We start from the raw sequence: 24,580 nt of genomic DNA on the forward strand, positions 1-24,580 counted from the left end.
GGCTAATATTTTGAGAATTTTCAAATGGGGACTACTGAGCAATTATTGAGGGTCGTGTTCAGGTCATCTAAAAAATATTTTCATCAGGTTATACACACTTCATTTTCATGTGTGATATATTTGATTTCAGTGCTGTTCAGATGGTGGCTCAGTTATAAGCCTGAATTTTCAGATAAATAATTACATTTTCATACAAATCTTACAGTGTACATGTACAAGTTTACTGATTAGTATTTTAGAGTTAAAAAAAAAAAATCGCAATTATCAATTTATAGATTTGTATCGAGATTAATCGGTATCGAATCGAATCGTGACACGAATCGAATCGCCAGGTACTCGGCAATTCACAACCCTATTGTACAGTATTTAACATTTCTAGGACAAGTCCATTCCAAGCTAGTCCCTTTGCTTTATGGAGACTTCATGCACCAGCACAACTTGGCACACCCACCGCCAAAATTATACCAAAAGATGGTTAAATAAAGAAATGATTGCGACTGATTGTAAGCTATAGGTCTAATTGTACATATCATTTAAAAAAAAACATATTTTAAGAAATTAAATGTGTAAATATCTTGCTCTTTGTGCAGTGAATCTATACAATATGACTGCTCCATTCTCATTTAACACTGATGTTTTTTGAGGACATGACTCAAGTTGGGAATTCATCGTTGAGCATTTTCACTTCATCTTTTTTACCTCTCCAGTGAATGTAATAGCCCAAAAGGGTGAAAAACAATGCACTTTACTATCGGCCTCAAACATATCCAAACATCTGAAAGTGCTTTCAAAGTTAGATGTATAACCTTTATTAGCAAAGTAGCTTTTAAAGCCTTGTGCTGCCTCTAAACGGTCGTAAAATCCACAAACACTATTCGCTAAATGGCCTATAATTCCGCTAAGAGCCACAATTTTTTATTTATTTGTTTTATCCACGCCGTGGGAGGAAAAATAAAAAAAATAAAAAAATAAAACTTACTGTGCACATCTCCCCGCTGCTTGGTCACATCCTTGTGGATGCTATTGTCCACAGTGGTCACCTGCGGAAGTGGCTGTGGAGTCGTCGCCGGGGCCCGCCTGGTGGGGGTCACCGGTTTCGGGGGGACGTAGGGCTTTCGAGTAGGCGCGGGTGGCCTCCGGGTGGGGACGAAGGGCTTCCAGGTGGGAGTTTGTGGCTTGCGCGGGGGTGTCGTCGTCGTCTTCCTCCTCGGCGGCATCGTCGTCGTCGTCGTCGTTGGGGCAGCGGTCGTGGTGGTGGTTTTAGGGGCGATGGTGAACACCCTCCTGTGGGTCACCGGTGGACGTTGCGTGGTGGTGGTCCTCCTCTGGTCGAGGTCGGGCAGGTGGTTGTGGAAGCTGGGAGGCAGTTTGCCCGGTCTCGGTGGGTCTATGGCCACCTTGGGAATGGCTGGAATGACACGAAGGTGCAGATGGCGAGCTAGCAAGTCGTGGCGATGTAATGAGGCAGACAATTGGCCATTAAGTGTCATAACCACACTTTTAATATGCATTCAGTTGCTTCCTCGAACCTGTGATGTCCCCCAAATGTCTCTCTTTAACTAAAGCTCACAGCCACGGGCAGTTTTATAGCACTTAGGCTCTTTAGAGTCACGGGGGAGTTGGAGCATATCCCAGCAGACTTTTGGCGAAGAAGCGGCTGATATAGACTAACAATCCGAGTTGGGCACGTCGATGGATTTTGAGCATTCGTCATTCGGCAGTCGTCAACAGTTGGGACACGCTTTCGTCACTGTCATCGTACTTTGACCCATAATATCACAGTCTTGACTTGCGCAAGTTAAAAAAAACATGACTACATTACATCAATACATTCAAAAATGAAGTTTAATTTTTATGGTTTATTATTATGTCTGCATTATGCCACGGGATATCATGAAGTGGCCTCCGCGTTCTGCTTTATAACTTACTGGTGTGTTTCAAAGGTTCGTGATGCTAAAACTCACTTTTCTTTGAAAAATGAAATGAATGGCACACTATCTGGAAATTGCAGATTTTCAAATGTAAACAGGCAAGACTAGTCCAGTCAAATAGTTCAACTCAAGTCAAGAGTCCCAAATCCTAAAATTGGCAACTTAAGCCCAACTCCAGTCAAGTCAGGAGACTCCAGTCCACAAATTCTGGGACAAAGACCACACGAGCTTGTCTTTTTGTTCTCCTGTGCATTCTTCCCGTCAGGAGGCGTGATGGGGGTCTGCGGTGTTGTCGGGGCAAGTGAGCGGGCCGGGCGGTCGCCTCATCCGGGTTTCATATGTGAGGAATGCGAGTGGACAAAAGCTCCGTACCTCAGTTGTCACCTTCTCATTTTACGCTGGACTTTGATATGCGATTCCCACATTGGATATTGCAACAGGACCCTCTCACTCCCCCCCCCTGACGCCCTTGATGATGAGGAGAGGAAGCGGCGTGTCCTTCCTGCTCACTGGACTGCCACGCCGTTAATGTCTGCCGAAGGACTCAATGATTATAATTCTCCGTGAACTAATGGACTGTGTGAAAGCCGGGAGAAACTCCCCTTGCAAAATAAATACATTTTGCAAGCTCAATGACTCTTTGACCTGATTAAAATAGACAGAAGGGAAGAGACATTCTGGGTAAATGTGATAAGGATGCAAAAAGGGGGGTTCAGCTAGTGACTGACAACCCTTACAAAGAAAAAAAATCTCCCAGCATTTTGGGGGCTTTTGAGTCAACCCCCCCCCCAAAAAAAAAAAAACAGCATGTTTGGCCCCATTTCAACTCATTTTCATGTGTTGTCTTACGTTTGCAGTCGCGGCCCATCCCCCTGTAGCCGTCTTTGCACTTGCACTTGTACGAGCCCGGCGTGTTGAAGCAGGTGGCGTAGCCGCCGCAGCGAACGGTTTCCAAAGAGCACTCGTCCACGTCTGAAGGAAAAACAGGAGGGACGGGGGGGAGGAAGCAGACTAAAATGAATGAGCCATCGTGACCAGACTGCAGATGCTTATTAGCCGGACAATTGTGATGAGCTACGATGCCGTTAACTGTTTGACGTGTGCAACAAAAGCCTTTTAACGCCACATGTAGATGGATACTTGTACGTTAAGAGCAGAGTCTGTCATTTTCCATTTTTTCAATACCCTAAAATGCTTATTCAAGCTGTTTGTGTTGTGAAGCCTTATAAGTGAGCTGTAGAATTAGATTTTTTTTTTTTTTTTTGCTACTGGTCTATTAATCACTGAATGGTTTGGGACCTGAATATATTCAAGAAATGCTGATTGAATGCAAACCCAGCAGGGCTCTGAGACCTACTTGGGCCAACTGGTGGAACCCAGAGTTCAAAGTAAACACGGTGAAGCTGCAATTAGCTGTTATGCTGCACACAAATGGAATCAGCTGCCAACAGAAGAGAAGTCAGCGAAGAGTGTAAATGCTTTTAAATCCAGGTTAAAAACTTTGCTTTTTTTCACATACCTTTGAATAAGGTCTTTTAACTCATCTTGTTCCCAAAAACGTATAAAAACGTTCTATTTTAAATATTGCCATGGTTGCAAAAACGTATTTATACATTTTATGTTTTTTTTATGCTAGCGCATACAAAAAGCTTTGATGCAGCCTCAAAGCAAAAGTAGTTATTGCAAAAAAACGGCCAGCAGGTGTCAGCATAGATGTTGCAAAAAGCTCTTTTCCCCAGTGTTCTCAACAGGTTTGTAAATAAGTTATATTCTAATGCTAATTGCTGCAAAACAGAAAGAGATACAAATATAATTTTTTTTCGGGATGAAAAAAGGAGACTATAATCTGTTTTTATGTGTCTATGTTTTAATATTGTCAATGTATAGTACATTTTGTAACCTACTTTTGTTTTCTCTTCTTTGCATCTGAATGTTGTTAACTGCTGTGTTTGTTGATGCCTACAGAAGTTGTCTTTCGTTGTGTATAGCACATTAGAGTTGCCTTGTATACACGTGCCATACAAATAATAAATTTCTCTAGCCTTATATAAAAGTGAATGAACTGACTGTTTCAATGCTTCTGCGATGGACAGCAAAAGAGATCCAATTTTACACGTGCATGCATTTTAACTTGGAATTTGCCCAATTGAAATGTAAAGAAGCCAATAATTCTTTCTTTAACACCTGTTTTCCTTCACACGCCCACTCGCCAAACTTTGCCGTTCTGAAATAAGCTTGGATGTACTCTCAAAAGTTGAAATGAGAAGTACTGGATTATACAGTTCCTAACGTCCACTGTATTACAGAAAAATACACATACCGATACACTGGTATTTCCCGTTGATGTACTGCAGGTCAAAGCCGTCGTGGCACTTGCAGATGTAGCTGCCGAAGGTGTTGATGCACTTCCGGAACCTGGGGCACACGGCGATCCCAGTTGCACACTCATCCACATCTGCAAAATTGGTCAAAAGACAATAAAAGATCTCCATTACTCATTTATTCCCAACGTCCGTTATTGCTTTATTTCGGTTGGATGTTATTATGCAGGCACAACACAACAGTCCACATTAGGGTGACTGTAGTCTGGGCTTGTTTGGGAATGGACCTCACATGTTGTTCCTAGAATATTCCTAGTGTGGCTTTCGGTGCCAAGAGTCACAGCTCCTGTTACCGGCGTGAGGCCCCTGCCACTTTCTCCTTCCACGTCTCCATCTCTCTGCTTGAATTTCAACCCTCCCTTGTCAAGCTATAATCCATCCGTTTTCAGAACCATTTATCCTGTCATTATTTACACAAGTGACCCCCATTTGGTATCACTGTGTTTACTTGTATTACAAATCTTTGTCCACAATGAAACCCTGTTTATTGTGGGAGATACATTTCAGACCCAAATTGGTGATACAGACAATATCTTGTTTGTTTGTTTTTCCCGTCAGTAGCCCGATTGAAATTTAAAACCTCCTTGCATATGTCATCGATGGGTCTTATAATGTCAGGCTAGCATGACGAGGTAATTAGGATCTGTCTGGTTTAGTTGCAGTTACATTGACAGATATTCACAATTTTTGAGAGGTGGTTTCTGATTTGAGGGTATTTAATGCATTTGACCCATTTTACGTCATTTATCATATTGTTCGACTTAAACCATGTAGTGTAAATTTATAAAAGACGCCAAGAACATAGCGCTAGAATTTTCAATGAAGCTAACATGTATAGAGTACATAAACGATTCGGGACACGTGCTAACAACCATTCCGTTTGACCAAACAGAACCATCTAAACAAAGACCGCCATCTTGAGCTCTGGTCCTGAAACAAATTAAATATGTCATAAAACTCTGCCATAAAAGTTTAGCATCGAGACGGAAGTGGAGCATCCCAAGCAACACCTGCAGCAGGCTTTGCTTCTCCTCCTCCTGTCTTTATGACTGATGTCCATTCCGTGTCCTACAATTACCCAACCCACAAGTTATACGGGGCCGCAGGGCAGAAATGAGAGCTAGTCAGGGAGAACGTGCTAAAAGAATGGGTTCGAGCGGCTCCATCACTTGATCAAGTTGTTTAACTGCTGGGGTCAAAAACGCTGGGCTCTATTTTGGAGGACGTCCAGCTCCGATTTGTTTTTGCTCCCAGGTTTGCTCTACTAAACCACTTTTATTATTTTATATTGCCTGCTCTGTCAAAGTAATGAAACAAAGATTTCTTTTAGGTCCGGGAGAAAAACACCACATTCCTACTGGTGATGTATTGCGTGCGTTGTTTCAGAGAGGGAGGAGCAGCCAGAGGCTCAACTTTCAAGCCAGAGGAGGTAAATAAAGACGGCAACGTCACTTACCCACGCAGGTTCTGCCATCCGGAGCCAGCTGCAGCCCCGGCGACGGACACTGACATCGGACCTCTCCTTTCAGCACCTCGCAGCCGTACTGGCAGTTGGCCATGCTGCAAGTTCGAAGGTCTGGTAGTTACAAAAGAAACAAGAAACATTAGCACAAGCTGATGCCCCGAGAGAAAGCACTCCCACGACTTTATCCCTCATAGGATAAGGCCGATTGTGGGGCGCAAACAAAAGGAACAAAACACACTGTGGTTTTGCTACAATCCAGTGCTTCGCAGACTGACTGTGCTCAAAACTCAGTTTTGTATTTACCAACTACGACCAACTTACACACTTATTTCACTACTTACTCTATCTAAATCACTTGCATACCTATTCAGCCGTCATTTGCCCATTAACTAGCATCAACTGTACGACTGACAGTTGACTATTAAGACAAACTTTACCTAGGTAACCTACCAACCTCATCATTTAACAGAACAAATGAGTGACTGTCAAATGACAGACTGTAAGTCATCTGTTGATCAATCGTCTGGCCAGCATTTCTCAGAATGAGAAACCAACCAACCCTAACATCCATCATGGTAACTGTGCTCTAATGATCAACTGCCATACGACTAATGCTTAACCCTGCCTACTAAACTATCATTTATCAGAACCAACTTTGACTGATTGTCAGTTGAATCAACAAAGAACCATGGAATCACGATCAATGGCTACCTCTACTGCCGGTAATTTATTGAAATGATTGACTGTTGACAAGCTGACGACCACCGGCTAAATGATAACTCTATCTACCATTTACCAGAACAAGCAACCAAACGTTGACTAAGTGACTCAACACTAGTACTAATTACTTACCAATCGGTCTCTCAATTATTTAGCAATCAGTTAACTGATAGAGAAATTGTTAAGTAGGTAGGACGAGTAGGGCCAACTGTCGACCAACGATTGAAAACTAAAATACTACCTATGCAGTCATTTATCAGAACTAATGGCTGACCGCCAAATGGTTTTTGGCTAACCACTGACTGTCAATTAACTGTTGATCAACCATTAACTGACGAATCCTACCAACCTACCGTACTAAACTATCCTTTTATTTATAAATACAGTGAACCGACCTGCCCGTCATTTCCCAGCACAAGCAGCCAACTGTCGACTACTAACCTTAACCCTGCCTACCAACTTATCCGTTGTTTGACACAATGATTGACCATCAATCAAGCAACTAATCCTTACACCGATGTGAATTTATGAAAACGACCGGCCAACTATTGATAAATGACCATAACCAAAATCTATCCATCATTCCTCATGAGTGGTGACCAATTGTCAGCAAACCAACCCACCAATTTATCAATCAGACTAATTGCTTGACTGTCATCATCTGCCAGGCAACCAACCTGACCACATCCCTACACAAATCTACTTACCGTATCTATCCGTCATTTTTTTTTCTTAGAGCTCAGTATTGTTCATTCGATTTGACATCATCATTGCTCTCCTTTTTTTTTAAAAAACAAACAAACAAATAAATTAAAAAAAATTAATAAATGTTTTTTTTTTAAATATATATACATATATATATACAAATACACACATATATATATATATATATTTTTTGTATGTGGGTGAGTATGTGCATGTGCGTGTGTGTGTGTGTGTGTGTGTGCGTGCGTGCGAGCGTGTGTGTATTCATCAGTTCACCTAAAGCCCATTAAAAAAAATCCCATACTAATAATATAATATAATAATAAATTGCCAAATGCAGAAACATCAATGTAAGTTATCACGATGTAGTGGCTCTCACTAACAGACAGAATTAAGTAACCAGAATTAGGTTAAAAAATTCTATATACGTAGACCATGTTTCTATAAATTTTGATATTTGGTTTTTATTTGAGGCAGATATTTTTTCCATTAAAATGTGATTTATGAGGAGGTTAGACCATTGGTCGATATTCAGAGTTTGTTTATTTTTCCAGTTAACAAGAATTGTTTTTTTTGCGATAGTAAGGGCTACAAGTGTAGATTGAAATTGTTTATGTGGTAAGTCAGTTGTTGTTAGGTCACCTAGCAAACAAGTTTGGAGATAAAGGTATCCTACAGTCCAAAATAGCGGAAAGTTTTTCTAAGACTTTAGTCCAGAAATACATAACCGGAGTACATAACCATAAAGCATGAACATAAGTGTCTGTAGTGTTTTGTAAGCATTGGAGACAAATGTCGGAGTCAGAGAGTCCCATTTTCTTCATCATATATTGAGTAATGTATGTTCTATCCGTCATTTATAAGAACCACAAGCCAACCATCAACCAACCACTGACTGAACTCAACCAGCCTACCGTCCATCAACCATCCACGTAAACCGTCTAATTACCTACAGTATCTAGTCTGTCCATAGATCCTATTTTTATCTATTGCCTTCTATCTAGAGTTTGGTACTCTAAGTACTGCATATTGGACTCCTTTCTCAGTCAGGATTATTTTTTATTTTTTTACATTTAACAAGGTAGCTGTAGCAGAGTAGTTTGAAACGTAGCCTACAAGATATTATAATCGACCAATACTCCAAATCTATAATTACAACTGACTCGTCTATTTTCCAGGTCATCAGCAAAATCAGCTCAGACGCCGTCGGTCCATGTAGTGCACATCAAAACTATCGGAATTCATGCAAAACGATTTTACGGTCAACTGGAATTTGCTCTTGTCATCTCGATAACTTCGAACCGTGAAGGAGAAATTGAAACGCCAGGCACCCGTTCTGCCACAGCAGTTGCGGACATCTTGCAGTTTGAGGACGATGGAGCTGGCTGATTAAATGCTGCACTGATCTATTGATCAGAGCTCGTGCAGCAGAGACAATTCTAATACCGTCCTTCACGCGGCACTGCAGAACACAGCCTCAAGTGATGAGAAATGGAAAAAAATTAAAAAAACAAGTGAGATACTGGAAATGCTCAGGTGGAACAACAAGGGGAGAGAATGATTATTAAGCGAGGTGACGGAATTTATAGGGAGACATGCACAGGCATCGACTCCCTTGCTGGGAATCACTACAGGGAAGCCAATTAGATGACATTATTCCAAAAGGTTTCTTCCACTCCGACTGTGTTTTAGGCCTACTTTAAACATACAGTACTGGCCTGACATTTACAAAACACATACTTACTTCCACAGGTGCCGTCAGGCATCATCATGTAACCGTTGAGGCAGTAGCACTTGTAGCTGCCATAGGTGTTCATGCACCTGTGTTTGCAGGGCCGTGGCTTCAGCCCGCACTCGTTCAGATCTGCAGACAAGACGAGAAACGGCGTCAGTAGGTCGAGGGAGGGGCACAAATTAGTCAGGCGGGGCAGAGGTGAAGAGGTTGGATCCACTCAGGTGGAGCTGTCTGTGTTTGTGGAGAAGTCCGACAGGTTTGGACGTGCCCGCGGAGCTCACCTTCTTTGACAGGAAGCCAAGCAGTTACTGAAAAAGTCAACCGCAAAATTTCCGGTAAATTCCCTTGGGGATTTTGTAACTATTCCAAATTGGAAGCATGACTTCAAAGGGGTCACATTCAAGCATAAATTATGAACTTCCATCTATCCATTCATTTTCTGCCGCTTATCCGAGGTCGGGTCGCGGGGGCAGCAGCTTCAGCAGGGAAACCCAGGCTTCCCTCTCCCCAGCCACTTCGCCCAGCTCCACCCGGGAGATCCCAAGGAGTTCCCAGGCCAGCCGAGAGACTGTCTCTCCAGCGTGTTCTGGGTCGTCCCTGGGGCCTCCTCCCGGGGAGGACCTGCCCAGAACACGTTACCAGGGAGGCGTCCAGGAGGCAAATTAACAGCATGACATACAACTATAAAGGTTTTAAATATTTTGTTGAAAAATCAATTATTTCATCATCAATCATGTTGAGTTTAATAATACTTTTACGCTGACCTAATAAAAATGCGACCCCATCAAAAATACCAAATACTACTCAAAATGTTAAAAAAGTTACATTCAACTGCTGTTACCGTTTTAGTCAGGATTACGTTAAAATGTGTTACTAAAGTGCATTTAAGAACTAACCATCAATTTAGTAAATTCCTAGTTCAGTCTCATTGATTCCCATAGAAAGCTTTCACCTTTGAAAATTCCCTGAATTTTGCAAACCTATCTGCACGTGATGGATAGATGTGATTAAATCCCGCTGGCTCATGGCTGGCAAGTTCACCGGGACTCCATCCAGCTGTCTTTCATAAAAGCAGTGCATCATTCTTGGCTTCTTTCATGTTGACAGGCCACCCACGGGGCATGTAAAAAAAAAAAAATCCCATCAGAAAAAATTTGTCACTTTTTTTCACAAGAGGTATTTTTGATGACTGGAGCGCAGATGGAGCTAATAACTGTATAAATCTCCGGTGCCTCGCTTGCAATGGCGTCACTGTCGTCACTGCTTTCTACCTGTCAGCGAGCTGAGAAACGATCCTGATATGACTTCATTTTCTTCTTACGCCTGATTTCTAAATGCTTTAACCAGACAAATGTGACAGCTTTATTCTTTATTTATGCCCAACAGCCCCCTGAGGTGACTTCTAGGCGGATGACTATTTTGACGGTTCCCAGTGTGAAAAAGCACAGGTGTAACTAATGGCTCTAATGCCTTCTCCTTAAGCACACTGCAAGGCTGCTGTGCGCCACACACACACAAATGGCTGAAGCCGATCAATGGCATATTCATTTAGTCCTTTAATGTGAACGATTTATGCCATGGGTGCATTAAATCTTGACCCTTACAAAGCACACTCACATACCCTACAATTCTATACTACACTTTAATGTACTGTAAAGCCACAAATTGAATCCAGGGGGTGTTTATTTATTCAATTCCAAATGGGAAAGTGTCTTTAAACTAAGAGGCCTTCACAAACATGTATGCACACAGCATTGTGGAGTGGATATGTATTTTAGTCAGATAGCATCAGTAAGATTTTACACTTTAATTAACCCTGGAGAACCCACGGGGTCAAATTTGGCCCCTGTAAATTCTGCTACTCAAATAACAAAGACCTTTTTTTTTTTTTTTTTTACAAATTTGACTTCAAAAGTCCAGAGTGCCACTTCTGACCCCTGCATGGGGCCATCTAGTGGATGAATATTGCACTTACATGAGCCAGAGTGGTGGTGACAAGATGGCTAAAATGCAACAAATAAAACAAAAAAAATATATTGTTCAATGTAGCTGTGTATTTGATTGATTATTTTCTTAAATTCTAAATAGTTTACTGACAGTTTTTGTTATTCTGATTTTTTGAAATGATACCGCTAAATCCCAAAGGGTCAAATTTCGCCCTAGGGAATAAATTGAAAAAAACATTGAAAAAACATATATTTTGGTGTTCAGTGAATTTATAGCAGTCATTTAATGTATAATTCATAATTTTCCAAAAAAGAAAAGGGTTCTTGGGTTCTCCAGGGTTAATCTAAGAGACTGTGTAAATGCCTAGATAAAAAAAAACAAAAAAAAACACATATCCAACAAGGAAGCACAAAAGGATATTTTCCATTCATTCAAAAGGCTTATTTTTAAGACTATTATTTCAGCAGCTTTGGTAAAAGGAGAGTCAATTAGCTTTCTTCAATCGGTTCTACGGAGCGTGTAAGAAGAGCTGAAGGATGGGAGTACAAACGGGATAATTCACATGCTAACAAAGAGTATGAAGTCCCGAGATCAACTGGGAGCAAACGGAACATCAACAGTTGTCTCCATGACATTTGTAAATAAACTCCCGTTTGATCTCGGATACAGCATCGTGGGCTCATATAGATTCCATCGTGACGAGGCATTCAGGTCAGACTGCTTTGTAAATGATGCCAACTTTAGCGCCATGGACACGCGTGTGGTGCTTTGTTGGTGGGACTTCTGCATACCTTCTAAATTTAAGATACCATTTGGACATATGCTGGAACTTTTCTATTAATAGCAGCTTGTGGTCTCCCCTAAAGTCTGGCGGAATAATGGGTGACTACAGTTGGCATTAGCTTTGAATGCAGTTGTGGAATGCATTCCCTGTCCGCACTCCAAACAGTGACGGGGTGCAGTGTTTCAGCAAACATAAATCGCATGAACTAGAAATACCTGGGGGGGAAAAAAATTGTCATAAAATTTGGGAGGTATTTTTTTTCTTCAGTAAAATTACTTAAACAATTAGATTAAGTGAAAGTGGTCGGTGCTGGATTTCACTTTCTTTTCTTTGGTCCTTCCTCGGGTCTCCTGACGGCCTCACGACTCTGGCTGTTCGGTTTAGGTGAACGGTATGGGATTTTTTAATAGGTTTTAGGTGAACTAATACACACACACACACACACACACACACGCACATACACAAAAAATAATAATAAAAAAATAAATAAATAGAGAGAGCAATGATGATGACATGTCAAATCGGTAAAATTACCGAATGAACAATACTGAGCTCTCCAGAAAAAAAAAAAAGAACAGATATAAAATATGCCATTAATCATGAGTTGACTATTAAAGTCATGCGATTAATTATACTTAAAAATTATAATCAACTCACCCACATACAAAATAAAAATACAAAAAAAAAAGAGAGAGAGAGCAATGATGATATGTCGAATCGGTAAAATTACCGAATTAACAATACTGAGATCTCTCTCTCTCAGGAAAGGAAAAAAAAAAAAAGGTGAAACATTTGACCAGTGGAAGCTTGACTGGCCATTTTGTATGCCTCATTCAGGGTTTTCCCAAGTGCTGGTGGGTCGTCTTTTCTTGTCCCTAGCCAGGCTATGCGCCCCCATTTCAAGCCCTCTAAATAATTTACCTGCACTTTCTTATGAACTCTGCCATGCCCTTGTCACAGCGAAGCATTTAACTGCTTCATTTTTAACGCTCTACACCTGTGTGCACTCATGCATGCCAAACATAAATTTTTTTTAAAAAGCCCTCTTCACTTTTTTTTTTCTTTTCTTTTCTGGAGAGCTCAGTATTGTTCATTCGGTAATTTTACCGATTTGACATCATCATCATTGCTCTCCTTTATTTTTTTATTTTTTTTGTATGTAGGTGAGTATGTGTATGTGCGTGTGTGCGTGCGAGTGTGTGTGTGTATTCATTAGTTCACCTAAAACCTATTAAAAAATCCCATACCGTTCACCTAAACCGAACACTTCCAGCCAGAGTCGTGAGGCCGTCAGGAGACCCGAGGAAGGACCAAAAAAAAAAAAAGTTTTTTAATTAATGCTGCCCGCCCACCCCACGTACGCGTTCCCTCCAAAGCTGACGGCGGGAGTTCTCATTACTGTGACAACAGAGAACCAAAAGTGACGGCGTTACAGTGGGGTCTTTGCTTGCCTGTGGCGATGAAAAGCAAGCTTGAAACAAACTGAAATTAAAGCCGCAAGCACTGTTTGAACGGACTGCTCACAGAGGCGAGTTGGAGAACCGCTGCTCCAAATGACACTTATAGAAACAAGAAACTAACTTTGGCCATGTGTCCAATATACCTGCTTCTGTTTGGGGCTGATTTGGGCAAATTCCCTTGTAGTCATACTTTATACATTTGGGCATGAATCTTTGAGACTTGAATGATAGACGAAGTCCTCCCAATTTCATGTAAGATCAGCTAAACTGATTTTGGGATCAAATTTTTTAAATATTTCAAGCCCAACCGCATTGTAATCATCAACCTGTCATTCGTCGATTGCTCAACAAAATGAGTGTTTGTCAATGTTTCTGTCATTTGAAGTCGGCATCCGTCAATGCTCCGTCATTGGCCATTTGTCTGTCCGTCAGCAAAATTGGATGCTCGTTATTGACGGTTTGCCGAACTTAATGACAGACTGTTGATTACATCGACTGACGAAAACTCTCTTCCGGCAATGCTTAGTTCAGCAATTTTTCAATGTTTCCTGTCAATCGCAATCGTCAACAAAATGGGCGTCCATCATTAACGGATTGATGGACCTCTCGTCAATATTAACGGTATGCCCCCCCCCCCCCCCCCATGTTAAGACCTGCAAGTGGGCGACTCATTTGTCAAAAGAATAATACAGGCCTTTGCAACACCAGGTGCTTGGGCCCTAATAAAGATGGCGAGCACATGCCAAACACAAGCCTGTGAAAAGAAAAAGATGCAGAGAAGTTGTGATACAAGTGACAGAAAGAAAAGTCTACGAGTGTGATAGCTCTAGGCTGGAGGGTGGTGGTGAAAACCTAAAGCGTGTGCAGGGACATGCACGGGACCATTTTCAAGTGTGGTTTTCAAATCCCAACTCGTTGCTGAACAAGGTTTACCTGCCTCCGTCTTATCGGCTATTTGCTTTTGCTACCCATCACATCCCTTCCTCACATGAAACAGTGCCTAGCTTACAACCCATGTTTTGTCTTGTGTCCTATTCACAACTTGTGACTTCCTCCGTCACATGACACATCACTGTCTAGCTAGCTCACTAACCCTGTCCTGTCTCATTTGCTACTTTGAATCCACAATATGAATAAAGATGACCTGTAGCATCCCTTCCTCACAGGGTGTAGCGCAGCCTAGCTCACGACACAGGCCGAGGTCCTGTCCAGTCCAGTCTTGTCCCATCTTCCGTTTGTCATGTCCCTTCATCACAGGTTCTATTGCCATCCAGCCTAGCTCATTAATCCTGTCCTGTCCCATTCCGTTCATATTTGCTACTTGTATCCCTTCCACACGGGGCGTGGAACTGCCTAGCTCGCTTCCTAACCATGTCCTGTCCTGTCCAATTTGCTACTTGTTGCTTCCCTTCCTCACAGGGTGTTATTTACCCAGGTCGCCACGTCCTTGACTCACAGGACCTCGCACTGTCTAGCTAGCTCACTAACCCTGTCCTGTCTCATTTGCTACTTTGAATCCACAATATGAATAAAGATGACTTGACCTGTAGCGTCCCTTCCTCACAGGGTGTAGCGCAGCTTAGCTCACGACACAGGCCGAGGTCCTGTCCAGTCCAGTCCAGTCTTGTCCCATCTTCCGTTTGTCATGTCCCTTCATCACAGGTTCTACTGCCATCCAGCTAGCTCATTAATCCTGTCCTGTCCCATTCCGTTCATATTTGCTACTTGTTGTATCCTTTCCACACGGGGCGTGGAACTGCCTAGCTCGCTTCCTAACCATGTCCTGTCCTGTCCAATTAGCTACTTGTTGCTTCCCTTCCTCACAGGGTGTTTTTTACCCAGGTCGCCACGTCTTTGACTCAAAGGACCTCGCACTGTCTAGCTAGCTCACTATCCATATCCCGTTTCTGCTTGTATTTGTTACTCATTGTGTCCCTTTCTCACAGGGTGTATTCCTCGTTCCAAAATACTAAGCTCCTATTCAGTGTTATCGTCTTACACGGTTGTTGTTTATAGTTCCAAGTTCTCTTTTATCCATCTGTTACCTTAACTTTCTATGGGAACGCTGAAAAAAACCCACAAAATCCAACAATAGGCCACCTTCACGATGATAGCAAATTCAACCCATAGTCGCACCTCTCTGCATACCGACCAAACTTGGAACCGGATGCTGAAAGTGAGTTGGGCTTGAACCCGGCTTAATCCCCACAGTCTATGCCATAATAAGACCAACACGGCCATGTGGTCAGAAGTGGAGTTGTGTACTGGGGGAAACAAGTCTCAATCAGATATGCCGTGCCGCATTCCCTACATAGATATGAGCAGTGGGTTCCTTTTCTCAGGGATTAGCTCTCCAGGCAAAGGAGTGGTCGCGAGCGGCATCCAAAGGTTGAGGATAGCCTTTAAAAGGCTAAGATGACAAAGCTTAGGATCAACGCATGCTCTGCATTTCAGGCGGGCATTCCTCTAGCTTGGTTCTAGATTGGGGTTTCTTGTGACCTCCACTCAAAGAAGGGGGGTCTTAAGTGATAGAGGCGGAGAGTGACGTCAACTCCTTCACCATGCACCACGTCAGAAAGATAGATCTCACCCTCCGTCACCGGATGATGGTCCACCGGTAGAAATACGGGTAGATGACCGGACCACATCGGTGGAGTCAAATAGCCCAGCTGTTCTTCTTGCAAAAGAAAATGGTTTAGGTGGAAAGAAGAAGGTAATAAAAAAAAGGGAAAAAGTGGTGGAGGGACAAGAGAATGAGAAGGCAGTGGATTAGAACACCTCTGACCGCCACATTCCTGGAAAGTAAAGAGGAACATTACGCAGTAAAGAGGATTACACTTGTGGAAATGCACATGGAAGAAGGCCATTTGGGAGAAACGGTTCTCTTTCTCCTGCCAGCCGTTCATCCCTTCATTTTTTTGTAGTAGGATCTAAGGGAATTACAGTATCTTACGGATTTGTACCATCCTTCGGTAAAGCGCATCAGGAGGCTCAAAGACCGCCGCTTCCATTTAAAGAAGCGAATCGTCGTCCTGACGACAAACGCTTAAGCTTGAGGAATTTTAGGCATTCTGCTTTCTCCCTGTCCAACTATGTTTTCCTCCGGCACCAGACACCTGTTTCTATGCGACGGGGAAGATGATAGCATTACACTTGACTGCTTTGGACACCAATGATTGTAAAAGGAGACTAGTTTGCATCATTCCAAATGTTTAGAATTCTTCCAGAAAAAGATGCAATTTTTACAACTTTTTTACCAGGTCGTTGATCTGTAAAGAATGACAGAGTGTAACATCACATCAAAAAATTATTTTACAGCTACAATCTATCTATATGTGATATTTAGATAGGGTCAGGCATACTTATTGAGCTGGGTTTAAAGGAAGGCTTAGGCTGTCAAAGTAAAATTTTGAGATAGGATTAAGGTTTCAAATAAAAGTTTCAAGCAAGGTTAAGGGTTTCAAAATAGCTAAGGTTCTGTTTTAACCCTGGAGAACCCAAGAACCTTTTTCTTCTTTGGAAAATTATGAATTATACATTAAATGACTGCTATAAATACACTGAACGCCAAAATATATAAAAATATATATATAATAACCCTTTATTCCCTAATTTAGGATTAGGGCGAAATTTCACCCTTTTGGGATTTAGGGGTATCATTTCGAAAAATCTGAATAACAAAAACTGTCAGTAAACTATTTAGAATTTAAGAAAATAATCAATTAAATACACAGCTACATTGAACAATATATATTTTTTTATTTGTTGCATTTTAGAACTGGATTTTGAATGTACAAACACACTTTGGCATGGAAACAAGAACACAGGGACAAAATCCCTGCTGGAAAAAAAAATAAAGGTCTTTGTTATTTGAGTAGCAGAATTTATAGGGGCCAAATTTGACCCCGTGGGTTCTCCAGGGTTAAAGCTAGGGTTCGTAGCATAGGTTAGGGTTTTTAAATTATTGTTTCAAGACTAGAGTTGGGTTTCAAACATGGGTGTGGGTGGTGACCTTGTAGAGACCCAAAAACTGTGCCTCTTTATTCCATCTAACTATTCTTCCTTCCTTCCTATTCATGTTTCCTTCCTCCCTTCTGACCCTTTTCCTTCCCTATTTTTCATTTCATCCTTCTTTACTTCCTTTCATCCAACCTTCCATCTTTGCTTCCATTCATACTACTACTTTCCATTCTTCCTTTATACTCCGTTTCTGCCTACCTTCTTTCTTTCCTCTCTTCTTTTAATACATTTTCTTCCTCTGTTCCTCGCATCCCAACTTCCTTTACTTCCTTTCGAACTTGCATTCAAGTTCATTAAAAAAAAAAAGTGTGAACTGTATCTGCTTCTGGTCTGCCCTGTCAGGTGTTTGACTGTAAACAAGAGACGGGGATTTGTAAAACCACATCGGAGCTGGATGTGTTGTGATGTTGGAGATTTGGCACCTCCAGCTAAGTCTTTAAATGGCGGGTCAACTCAACCTCATTAAAGTCACCTACACGCAATAATCATCTAATTAGAAGGTTCGCTTCTGCCACCGGTCGGTGCCGCCAAATTGTCGGGACAGATTATCGCGGTGATGAGTTTATTTGCGCAGCGTGATTAAAGTCCCCAAACGCTTGCAGGCATCTGGAGGAGGATCTTGACAGCCGTTTGTTTAACGATTCATTTATATGCAATCCCATCTACACGGTGTGCACAGAAATAGCAAAGGAAGTCGTATAAATACCAAGATGGGGCTGGCGGTAAAAAGGCATTTCGCCATGCATAATAAGAGCCTCGAAAGGGGGGGTGAATACTTAAAAAAAAAAAGTCTTGGGTTAAACATTTTTCCTAAGTAATAATTCTAATAGCAGTCATATCAGTATAAATGTCAATTTTATTTTGATAGCACTGTTCACTTGGAAGCATAAACTCATTATGCTCAGTGTAATATAATTTTATCTTTTAAACCTTTTTTTAAAATGCTCTTCAGCAAATTTTGTTTTATTATTATATATGTATATTATATATTCTTATTTCTTAATGGTCAATTTTTTTTTTTTCATGCTGGACATCATGCAAAAAACAATGGCAAGCAGTTCAGGGCCCAGGACATACTACAAGAAAAAAAACATTATAATATATATAAAAAATAATATATAAATAAATAAATATAATATAATATAATATAATATATAAAAAATATTTAATTGGAAAAAAATACTATTGCGTACAATACAACATAATACATAACAATGGGCAGCAAAATAAATGAAAAATAAATAAATAAATAAATAAATCTACCCAATGCAATAATAAAATAATGTTTTCAATAATTAGAAAGTGGTGATCTATCACTAAATTAAAAAAAGTTGGTTAGCTGTGATCACAAAAATTATAAAATGATATCTATATATATATATTTCAATAAAAATAAGAACATCAGGACAAAACAACAACAAAAGGCAATGGTAGTGTTAGGGCACATAAAAAATATGTAACATCTAAAAATGCAAGGTAAAATAAAAATGATTGCTAATTTAGCTAGCATGGATTGCTAATTTAGTTATTAATACTGAAATACATGACTTTTTGCAGAAAATCTCATCAATTTGGCATGCGTAAAGTGCTCAACCTTTCGTGTGTTGCATCTGTTGAGTGCTTAACAGTGCTGTTGGTCTGAGCGCCTGCAGGGTCATGTGTCTGTCTTCGCCTCCCACTTAAAGCACAGGAATGCGTGTCCATTGCCTAATGCAGGTGCACCGCAGACATGTTTCATTTGCATTTACTGATCAAGGCTCTTAGCTACGGTTTCATTTCCCAGTTCATCATGTGATTTAAACACTTTAAATGGGGCGGCAGGGAGCGACGCTTTGACCTTTATTGGCACGCGCCGGCTGGCCGGCGACTTATGGCACTCGGCTTGATAAGGGGCGCGCAGTTCCGCAACGCACATCAATCGTAAACCCCAAATCAATGTTTAATGAAGGCATGCATTTAAATGAGCAAGTTTAATCTATGCCTCGTGAATAATTCACTCTGCTTCCATAGCGTGCTCCGACTCAAAACACCCCAGGTTGTCGCCGGAAACGAAAATACTGAAAAGAAATTGGGTTGAAAGCTGAACGAATGATGCGCGAGTTCAGCGAGTTACAATGATCTGGAGTCACCTGACAGATCTCTCCTGTGTGAAGTTTGCATATGAAGAGTTTAAATGTAAAACAGGGTAACTGCTTTTTTTTTTTTTTTAGAATTGAGTAACATTAATTTTAGTAGTTCTTTGGTTTTGCAGGGCTAGTAAGTGTACTATCAAACAATGTCTTGATAGGCAATCTGCTAGTTAGTTGCCGCAAAACGGGGCTTGAGGGCTTTCGTTTTCTCTGCACAGTAAATTCTATAGAGTAAATTTTACTCTAAACAGAGTCTATTTGGTTCCACTCTAAACAGAGTAATTTACACTTGGAAGAGAGTTTAAAAAGGGAAAAAAAAGTTCCTTCTGTGTGTTTGTGTATCACTCGTGTCAGCTGGGATCTTCATCAATTCCAATGTTTTTGGTCTCCTTTTGGATGTAAGCAAACAGTAGGAGGGGCATAGCTCAGGTAGTAGAGTCTCCCAAGCTGAAGGTTGTGAGTTCGTTCCTCAACCCTTGCATACATTTTTTTGTTTGTTTGTTCTCCGTGCAAAATCTTTAATAGTTTTGTTTTCATGGGATAGGCAAATTCTCTCATATACACTAAAAATACTTAAGTAAATACTTGAGTAAAATTTACTCTGAATATTTTACTCTCTTACAAGTGTAAATTTACTAAATAGACTCTCTTTAGTTAATTTTTTTATTTTTATTTTTTTAAGTCTTTTTCTTTAATAGTTTTTTTTAATGGGATAGGCAAATTCTCTCATACACACTAAAAATACTTAAGTAAATACTTGAGTAAAATTTACTCTGAATATTTTACTCTCTTACAAGTCTAAATTTACTAAATAGACTCTCTTTAGTTTATTTTTTTATTTTTTTTTTAAAGTTTTTTTCTTTAATAGTTTTTTTTTTAATGGGATAGGCAAATTCTCTCATACACACTAAAAATACTTAAGTAAATACTTGAGTAAAATTTACTCTGAATATTTTACTCTCTTACAAGTCTAAATTTACTAAATAGACTCTCTTTAGTTTATTTTTTAATTTTTTAAAGTCTTTTTCTTTAATATATATTTTTTAATGGAATAGGCAAATTCTCTGACACACTAAAAATACTTAAGTACTTAAGTAAATACTTGAGTAAAATTTACTCTGAATATTTTACTCTCTTACAAGTGTAAATTTACTAAATAGACTCTCTTAAGGTTTTTTTTTATTTTTATTTCATAAAAGTTTTTTTCTTGAATAGTTTTTTTTAATGGGATAGGCAAATTCTCTCATACACACTAAAAATACTCAAGTACTTAAGTAAATACTTGAGTAAAATTTACTCTGAATATTTTACTCTCTTACAAGTGTAAATTTACTAAATAGACTCTCTTTAGGTTTTTTAGTTATTTTTTTAAAGTTATTTCTTTAATAGTTTTTTATTAATGGGATAGGCAAATTCTCTCATACACACTAAAATACTTAAGTACTTAAGTAAAATTTACTCTGAATATTTTGCTCTCTTACAAGTGTAAATTTACTAAATAGACTCTCGGTTTTTTTTTTTCTTGAATATTTTATTTTTTTAATGGGATAGGCAAATTCTCTCACATACACACTAAAAATACTTAAGTACTTAAGTAAATACTTGAGTAAAATTTACTCTCAATATTTTAATATCTTACAAGTGTAAATTTACTAAATAGACTCTTTAGGTTTTTTTTTTTCTTGAATAGTTTTTTTTAATGGGATAGGCAAATTCTCTCATACACACTAAAAATACTTAAGTACTCAAGTAAATACTCTCTTCTAAGCGTAAATTTTACTCTGTATAGAGTGGGACCAAACAGACTCTCTTTAGAGTCAAATTTTTACTGTGTGGGTACTCCAGGGTGTACCCCACATCTCACCTGAAGTCAGCTGACTGGCCAGCTCACTTGCGACCCTAATAAGGATAAGTGGTATAAACGATGGACGGATAGTTTGGAGTGAGAGCCCTTTGGTTAGGTCAGGACGAGCAATCTGGATGTTTACGGAACATTCCGGAAAGGATCTCAATTTCTCTCCTCCTCGAGTCAACCTCACTTTTAATTACACATGATCCCTTTTCCCGACCGAGAGTGTAAATACCTCCGTGAAGCAGATTTCTTCAAACCCGTCAGTGAGGACAGCCCACACGAATAGGTGCACAAAAGGTTGAGATGTGGGCTCAGTGATTAAGATCTTATCTTGGTGGGAAACAGGAAACACTCACGCTGATCGCTCCTTCTTATTTGAGCCCAACCAACTCTTTCTAGCCGCACTCTTGTGATGAAAACAAAGACCGTTCCGTTCAGTGACCAAATGCCAGCACACTGACAGGCTGCGGACTTTGACGCCCGCGATGACAGAATTCACACAAAGCAATCATCAGGACTAATTTAGCCAGTTTTCCTCAATTCTGTTCAAAGTCAGCAATGACTCGGTTGCTGAATGTCTGGCTTTAAATGTTTATCTTCAGAAGTTATCCTCCCTGATCTGCTCTGAACAAAAGTCAAAGCCAGCAATACAGCATGCTCTCTAGGGTGCAAGTCTGGAGATTGTTATTGTTTCACTGCGTTGAGTTTCCTCTTTTCGCTGATGAAGTGCATGTCCTACAGGGTTTAAGTCGGGAATTTGGTTTGGGGTCACTCCCTTAAGTCTAGCCTCTTAAGAAAAGTTCAAATGTATGCTTTGTAGGGTTTAAGTCTGAAGAGTGAAATTGAAAATGCATCCTCTATTGAGTTTCAGTCTGGAAAATGAATTTGTTTTGGGGGTTACTCCCTTCAGTCTTCTATAGCTAAAATCATGCGCTATTGAGTTTAAATTTAGAAATTTAAATGATTCTGGGTTACTGTCTTCAGTATCTTTCGCAGGTAAAATGAATGCTCTGTTGGTTTAAATTTTAAAGAATTAAATCGTTCTGGTGGCTACTCAGTTTTGTCATCGTTTGCCGTTAAAATGCATACTTTAGAGGGCATATGTCTAGAAATTGATGAATGAAAACATTTGGTGACATTTAAATTGTCAGGTCCAAATGGAATTACCTTGAAATATAAACTGAAATGTTGATCTCTAATTGGATTTTTTTTAATCAAATCCAAATATTTGCATCAAACACAAAATGAATTGGTTTCACTGCAGAACAAGGCTACATAAAAAAACAAAAACATCCAGATTGCATCATTCAGTTGTAGCCAGCGCTGTATGATGAAGGGTTCCGCCCACTCACCTTGATTGCAGGTCTTCCCCGTGAATCCCGCGTGACATTTGCACTTGTTGGGCCCCACGCAGTCTCCGTGCTTGCAGCCCGACTGGCAAAGTGCTGAGTGGGAATTCAAGAGGGGAAGAGTTTTATTCCGCCGCTTCATCACGCAGGCTTTTAAAAACGTGACACTTAATAGCAGTAAAATAGCAGTATGGCGCAATTATGGAGGACGAGACTTAATCCTATAAGCTAGTTTATGGTGGTTTGATGGGCCTTTAGGGGTACAATGCTTAATTCTATTGACAGTTTTACAGCTTAGGAACATAGCGCTTACATTTATTACGCCATCTGTCATCAAAACAAGAGACAATCCAGCATAAGTGAAGTGCTTTAATGTGGACTCTTTCACAGTTACAGTGTGTCGATGTTTTACCATTTTAAAAAGAATGAATGAGGAATTTCAAAGGGTTCATTTGGGGTTAAACAATCAATCAATGAATTTCTTTTTAAAGCATTTTTTTGGAGTGTGGAGAATGAAATGTTCTGAACTTCTGTTTATTAAAGATCAATTCAGTGATTGTAACGGCAGTTAAATTTATTGGCAATTTCAGCAAGCTAAGCCTTTGATTCCTGATGTTTACTCTGCTATGTTTCAAAAGACAATCAACTCGGAAGGTTTAATTAGAACTGTACTGTGTATGCTTGGCTAATATCAATTACTTTAAAAAATGCAAACTCTGTGTTTATTGTATATATTTCAGGCACAAAATTCATAGCTTCTATCCAAATGTTGTAGCTTGAAGCTAGCCTCGTTAGCTTAGCTGCCCAAGATTGCTAGCGCCACATTAGTGACAGACATGCGCCTGAAATTTGACCGATTCGACAAGCTAATGCTAGTTTTATCCAGAATTTGCATAAAACCCTCTTAAAATAATTGCCTATGCCATTTTTTTGCCCCCAATTTTTTTGGGCCTATATTTTCATCTCATGATACAAATGGTTCATTTTTTTGTGTTTCCTGAAAAATCAGAAAAAAATAACTTAGGCGATTATTTTATTTGTTTTTTTGTTTTAGGCGTCAATAATTGTCATTTATCGGAGGCATTTGAACTTTTTTCACATTTGAATATGAACATTAATACATTTCATAAATTAATACATTAATTCAATAAATTATTTGAATGTTCTTTATTAAAGAACACTTTACACTGTCTTTATAGTCTCACTGTTTTTGTGGCGCTCTTGTCTCATGTCCATGACGGCTAGGGGAGAAGCTACAAAAGCAAACACTAAAAGCAGGGCTTGTATTTTCACTCGAGGATGCGGCACTTTATTACCAAGCAGCTGAATTACAGTTGCCAATTAGTGTGCAGATCCGTGTACAGTATGTAGTGTGTGAGGGTGGACACAAACACAAATATGCATTTTAGGGGCGTGGCCTCCCAAAGCTCCACTAATTCATTTTTGCTCAAACACAAAGACTGTTGAATCGTTAATGTGATCGAAACGTCCAATGGAACATCAGGGTGCTATTGGAAAGCTGCCTGGAACCAAGCGCTTCGTTAGCAAGTCAAACGAAAAGAACTTCTGCTGCCAAGTTAGCTCAATGGAGAGGAATGCTAAGCCAGATCAGAGGCGGCCCATCAGCAGGGCCTCCAAGAGTATTTATATGTTTCGGAGCTGGCGGAGGGATCAGGGAGGCCGTCAGCGTCGATCAAGCATGGCGGGGACAAAAAAAAAAAAAAAAAAAAAAAAAGAAGTATTCAGCAGCTGGAAGGCCAAACATAGCTGGTAAGACCAACCTTCCATTAACGCTAACATCCAAGTGGTGACACACTTTCACTGTGCTGGGGGGAAGCGGGGAGGAATGTTTGGACATTATTTGTACAACTAACTATGGTAACATCCTGATTAGGTTAAGTGACCGTGCGATCGATACCGGATGAACAGGGGCTATTTTGGGGTTTTGAAGATGATCGTTCCTTCTATTTCCATTTCTAGATGACAGCGCAGCACGGTCCGGTCATGGTTAGCATTTCTGCGTCGCAGTTTTGAAGTTCAGGGTTCGAAACTCTGCTCCAGCATTACAGTGTGGAGTCTCCAAAACGATGCGTGCTCTTTAG

At 40.1% G+C, this 24,580-nt stretch overlaps 1 protein-coding gene across 6 annotated transcripts in view; it reads right to left on the minus strand.

The window, feature by feature from the left end:
* Window positions 1–24,580, minus strand: part of npnta (nephronectin a) — a 49,462-nt gene that overhangs the window by 10,645 nt on the left and 14,237 nt on the right. For 2 of the 6 annotated variants that reach the window (XM_077571307.1, XM_077571305.1), the window contains 7 exons: window positions 22,482–22,574; window positions 15,719–15,802; window positions 8,947–9,066; window positions 5,769–5,888; window positions 4,252–4,386; window positions 2,781–2,903; window positions 980–1,408 (listed from right to left, as the gene is read on the minus strand). In XM_077571307.1, coding sequence (XP_077427433.1) covers window positions 980–1,408; window positions 2,781–2,903; window positions 4,252–4,386; window positions 5,769–5,888; window positions 8,947–9,066; window positions 15,719–15,802; window positions 22,482–22,574 — 1,104 coding nt within the window. Of the gene's footprint in view, window positions 1–979; window positions 1,409–2,780; window positions 2,904–4,251; window positions 4,387–5,768; window positions 5,889–8,946; window positions 9,067–15,718; window positions 15,806–22,481; window positions 22,575–24,580 lie in introns of all 6 variants that reach the window. The other 4 variants (XM_077571306.1, XM_077571304.1, XM_077571309.1 and 1 more) reach the window with 2 other exon arrangements.

The sequence above is a fragment of the Vanacampus margaritifer genome, chromosome 7 (genome assembly GCF_051991255.1).
Source record: "Vanacampus margaritifer isolate UIUO_Vmar chromosome 7, RoL_Vmar_1.0, whole genome shotgun sequence".
In the NCBI taxonomy this organism is placed as follows: domain Eukaryota; kingdom Metazoa; phylum Chordata; class Actinopteri; order Syngnathiformes; family Syngnathidae; genus Vanacampus; species Vanacampus margaritifer.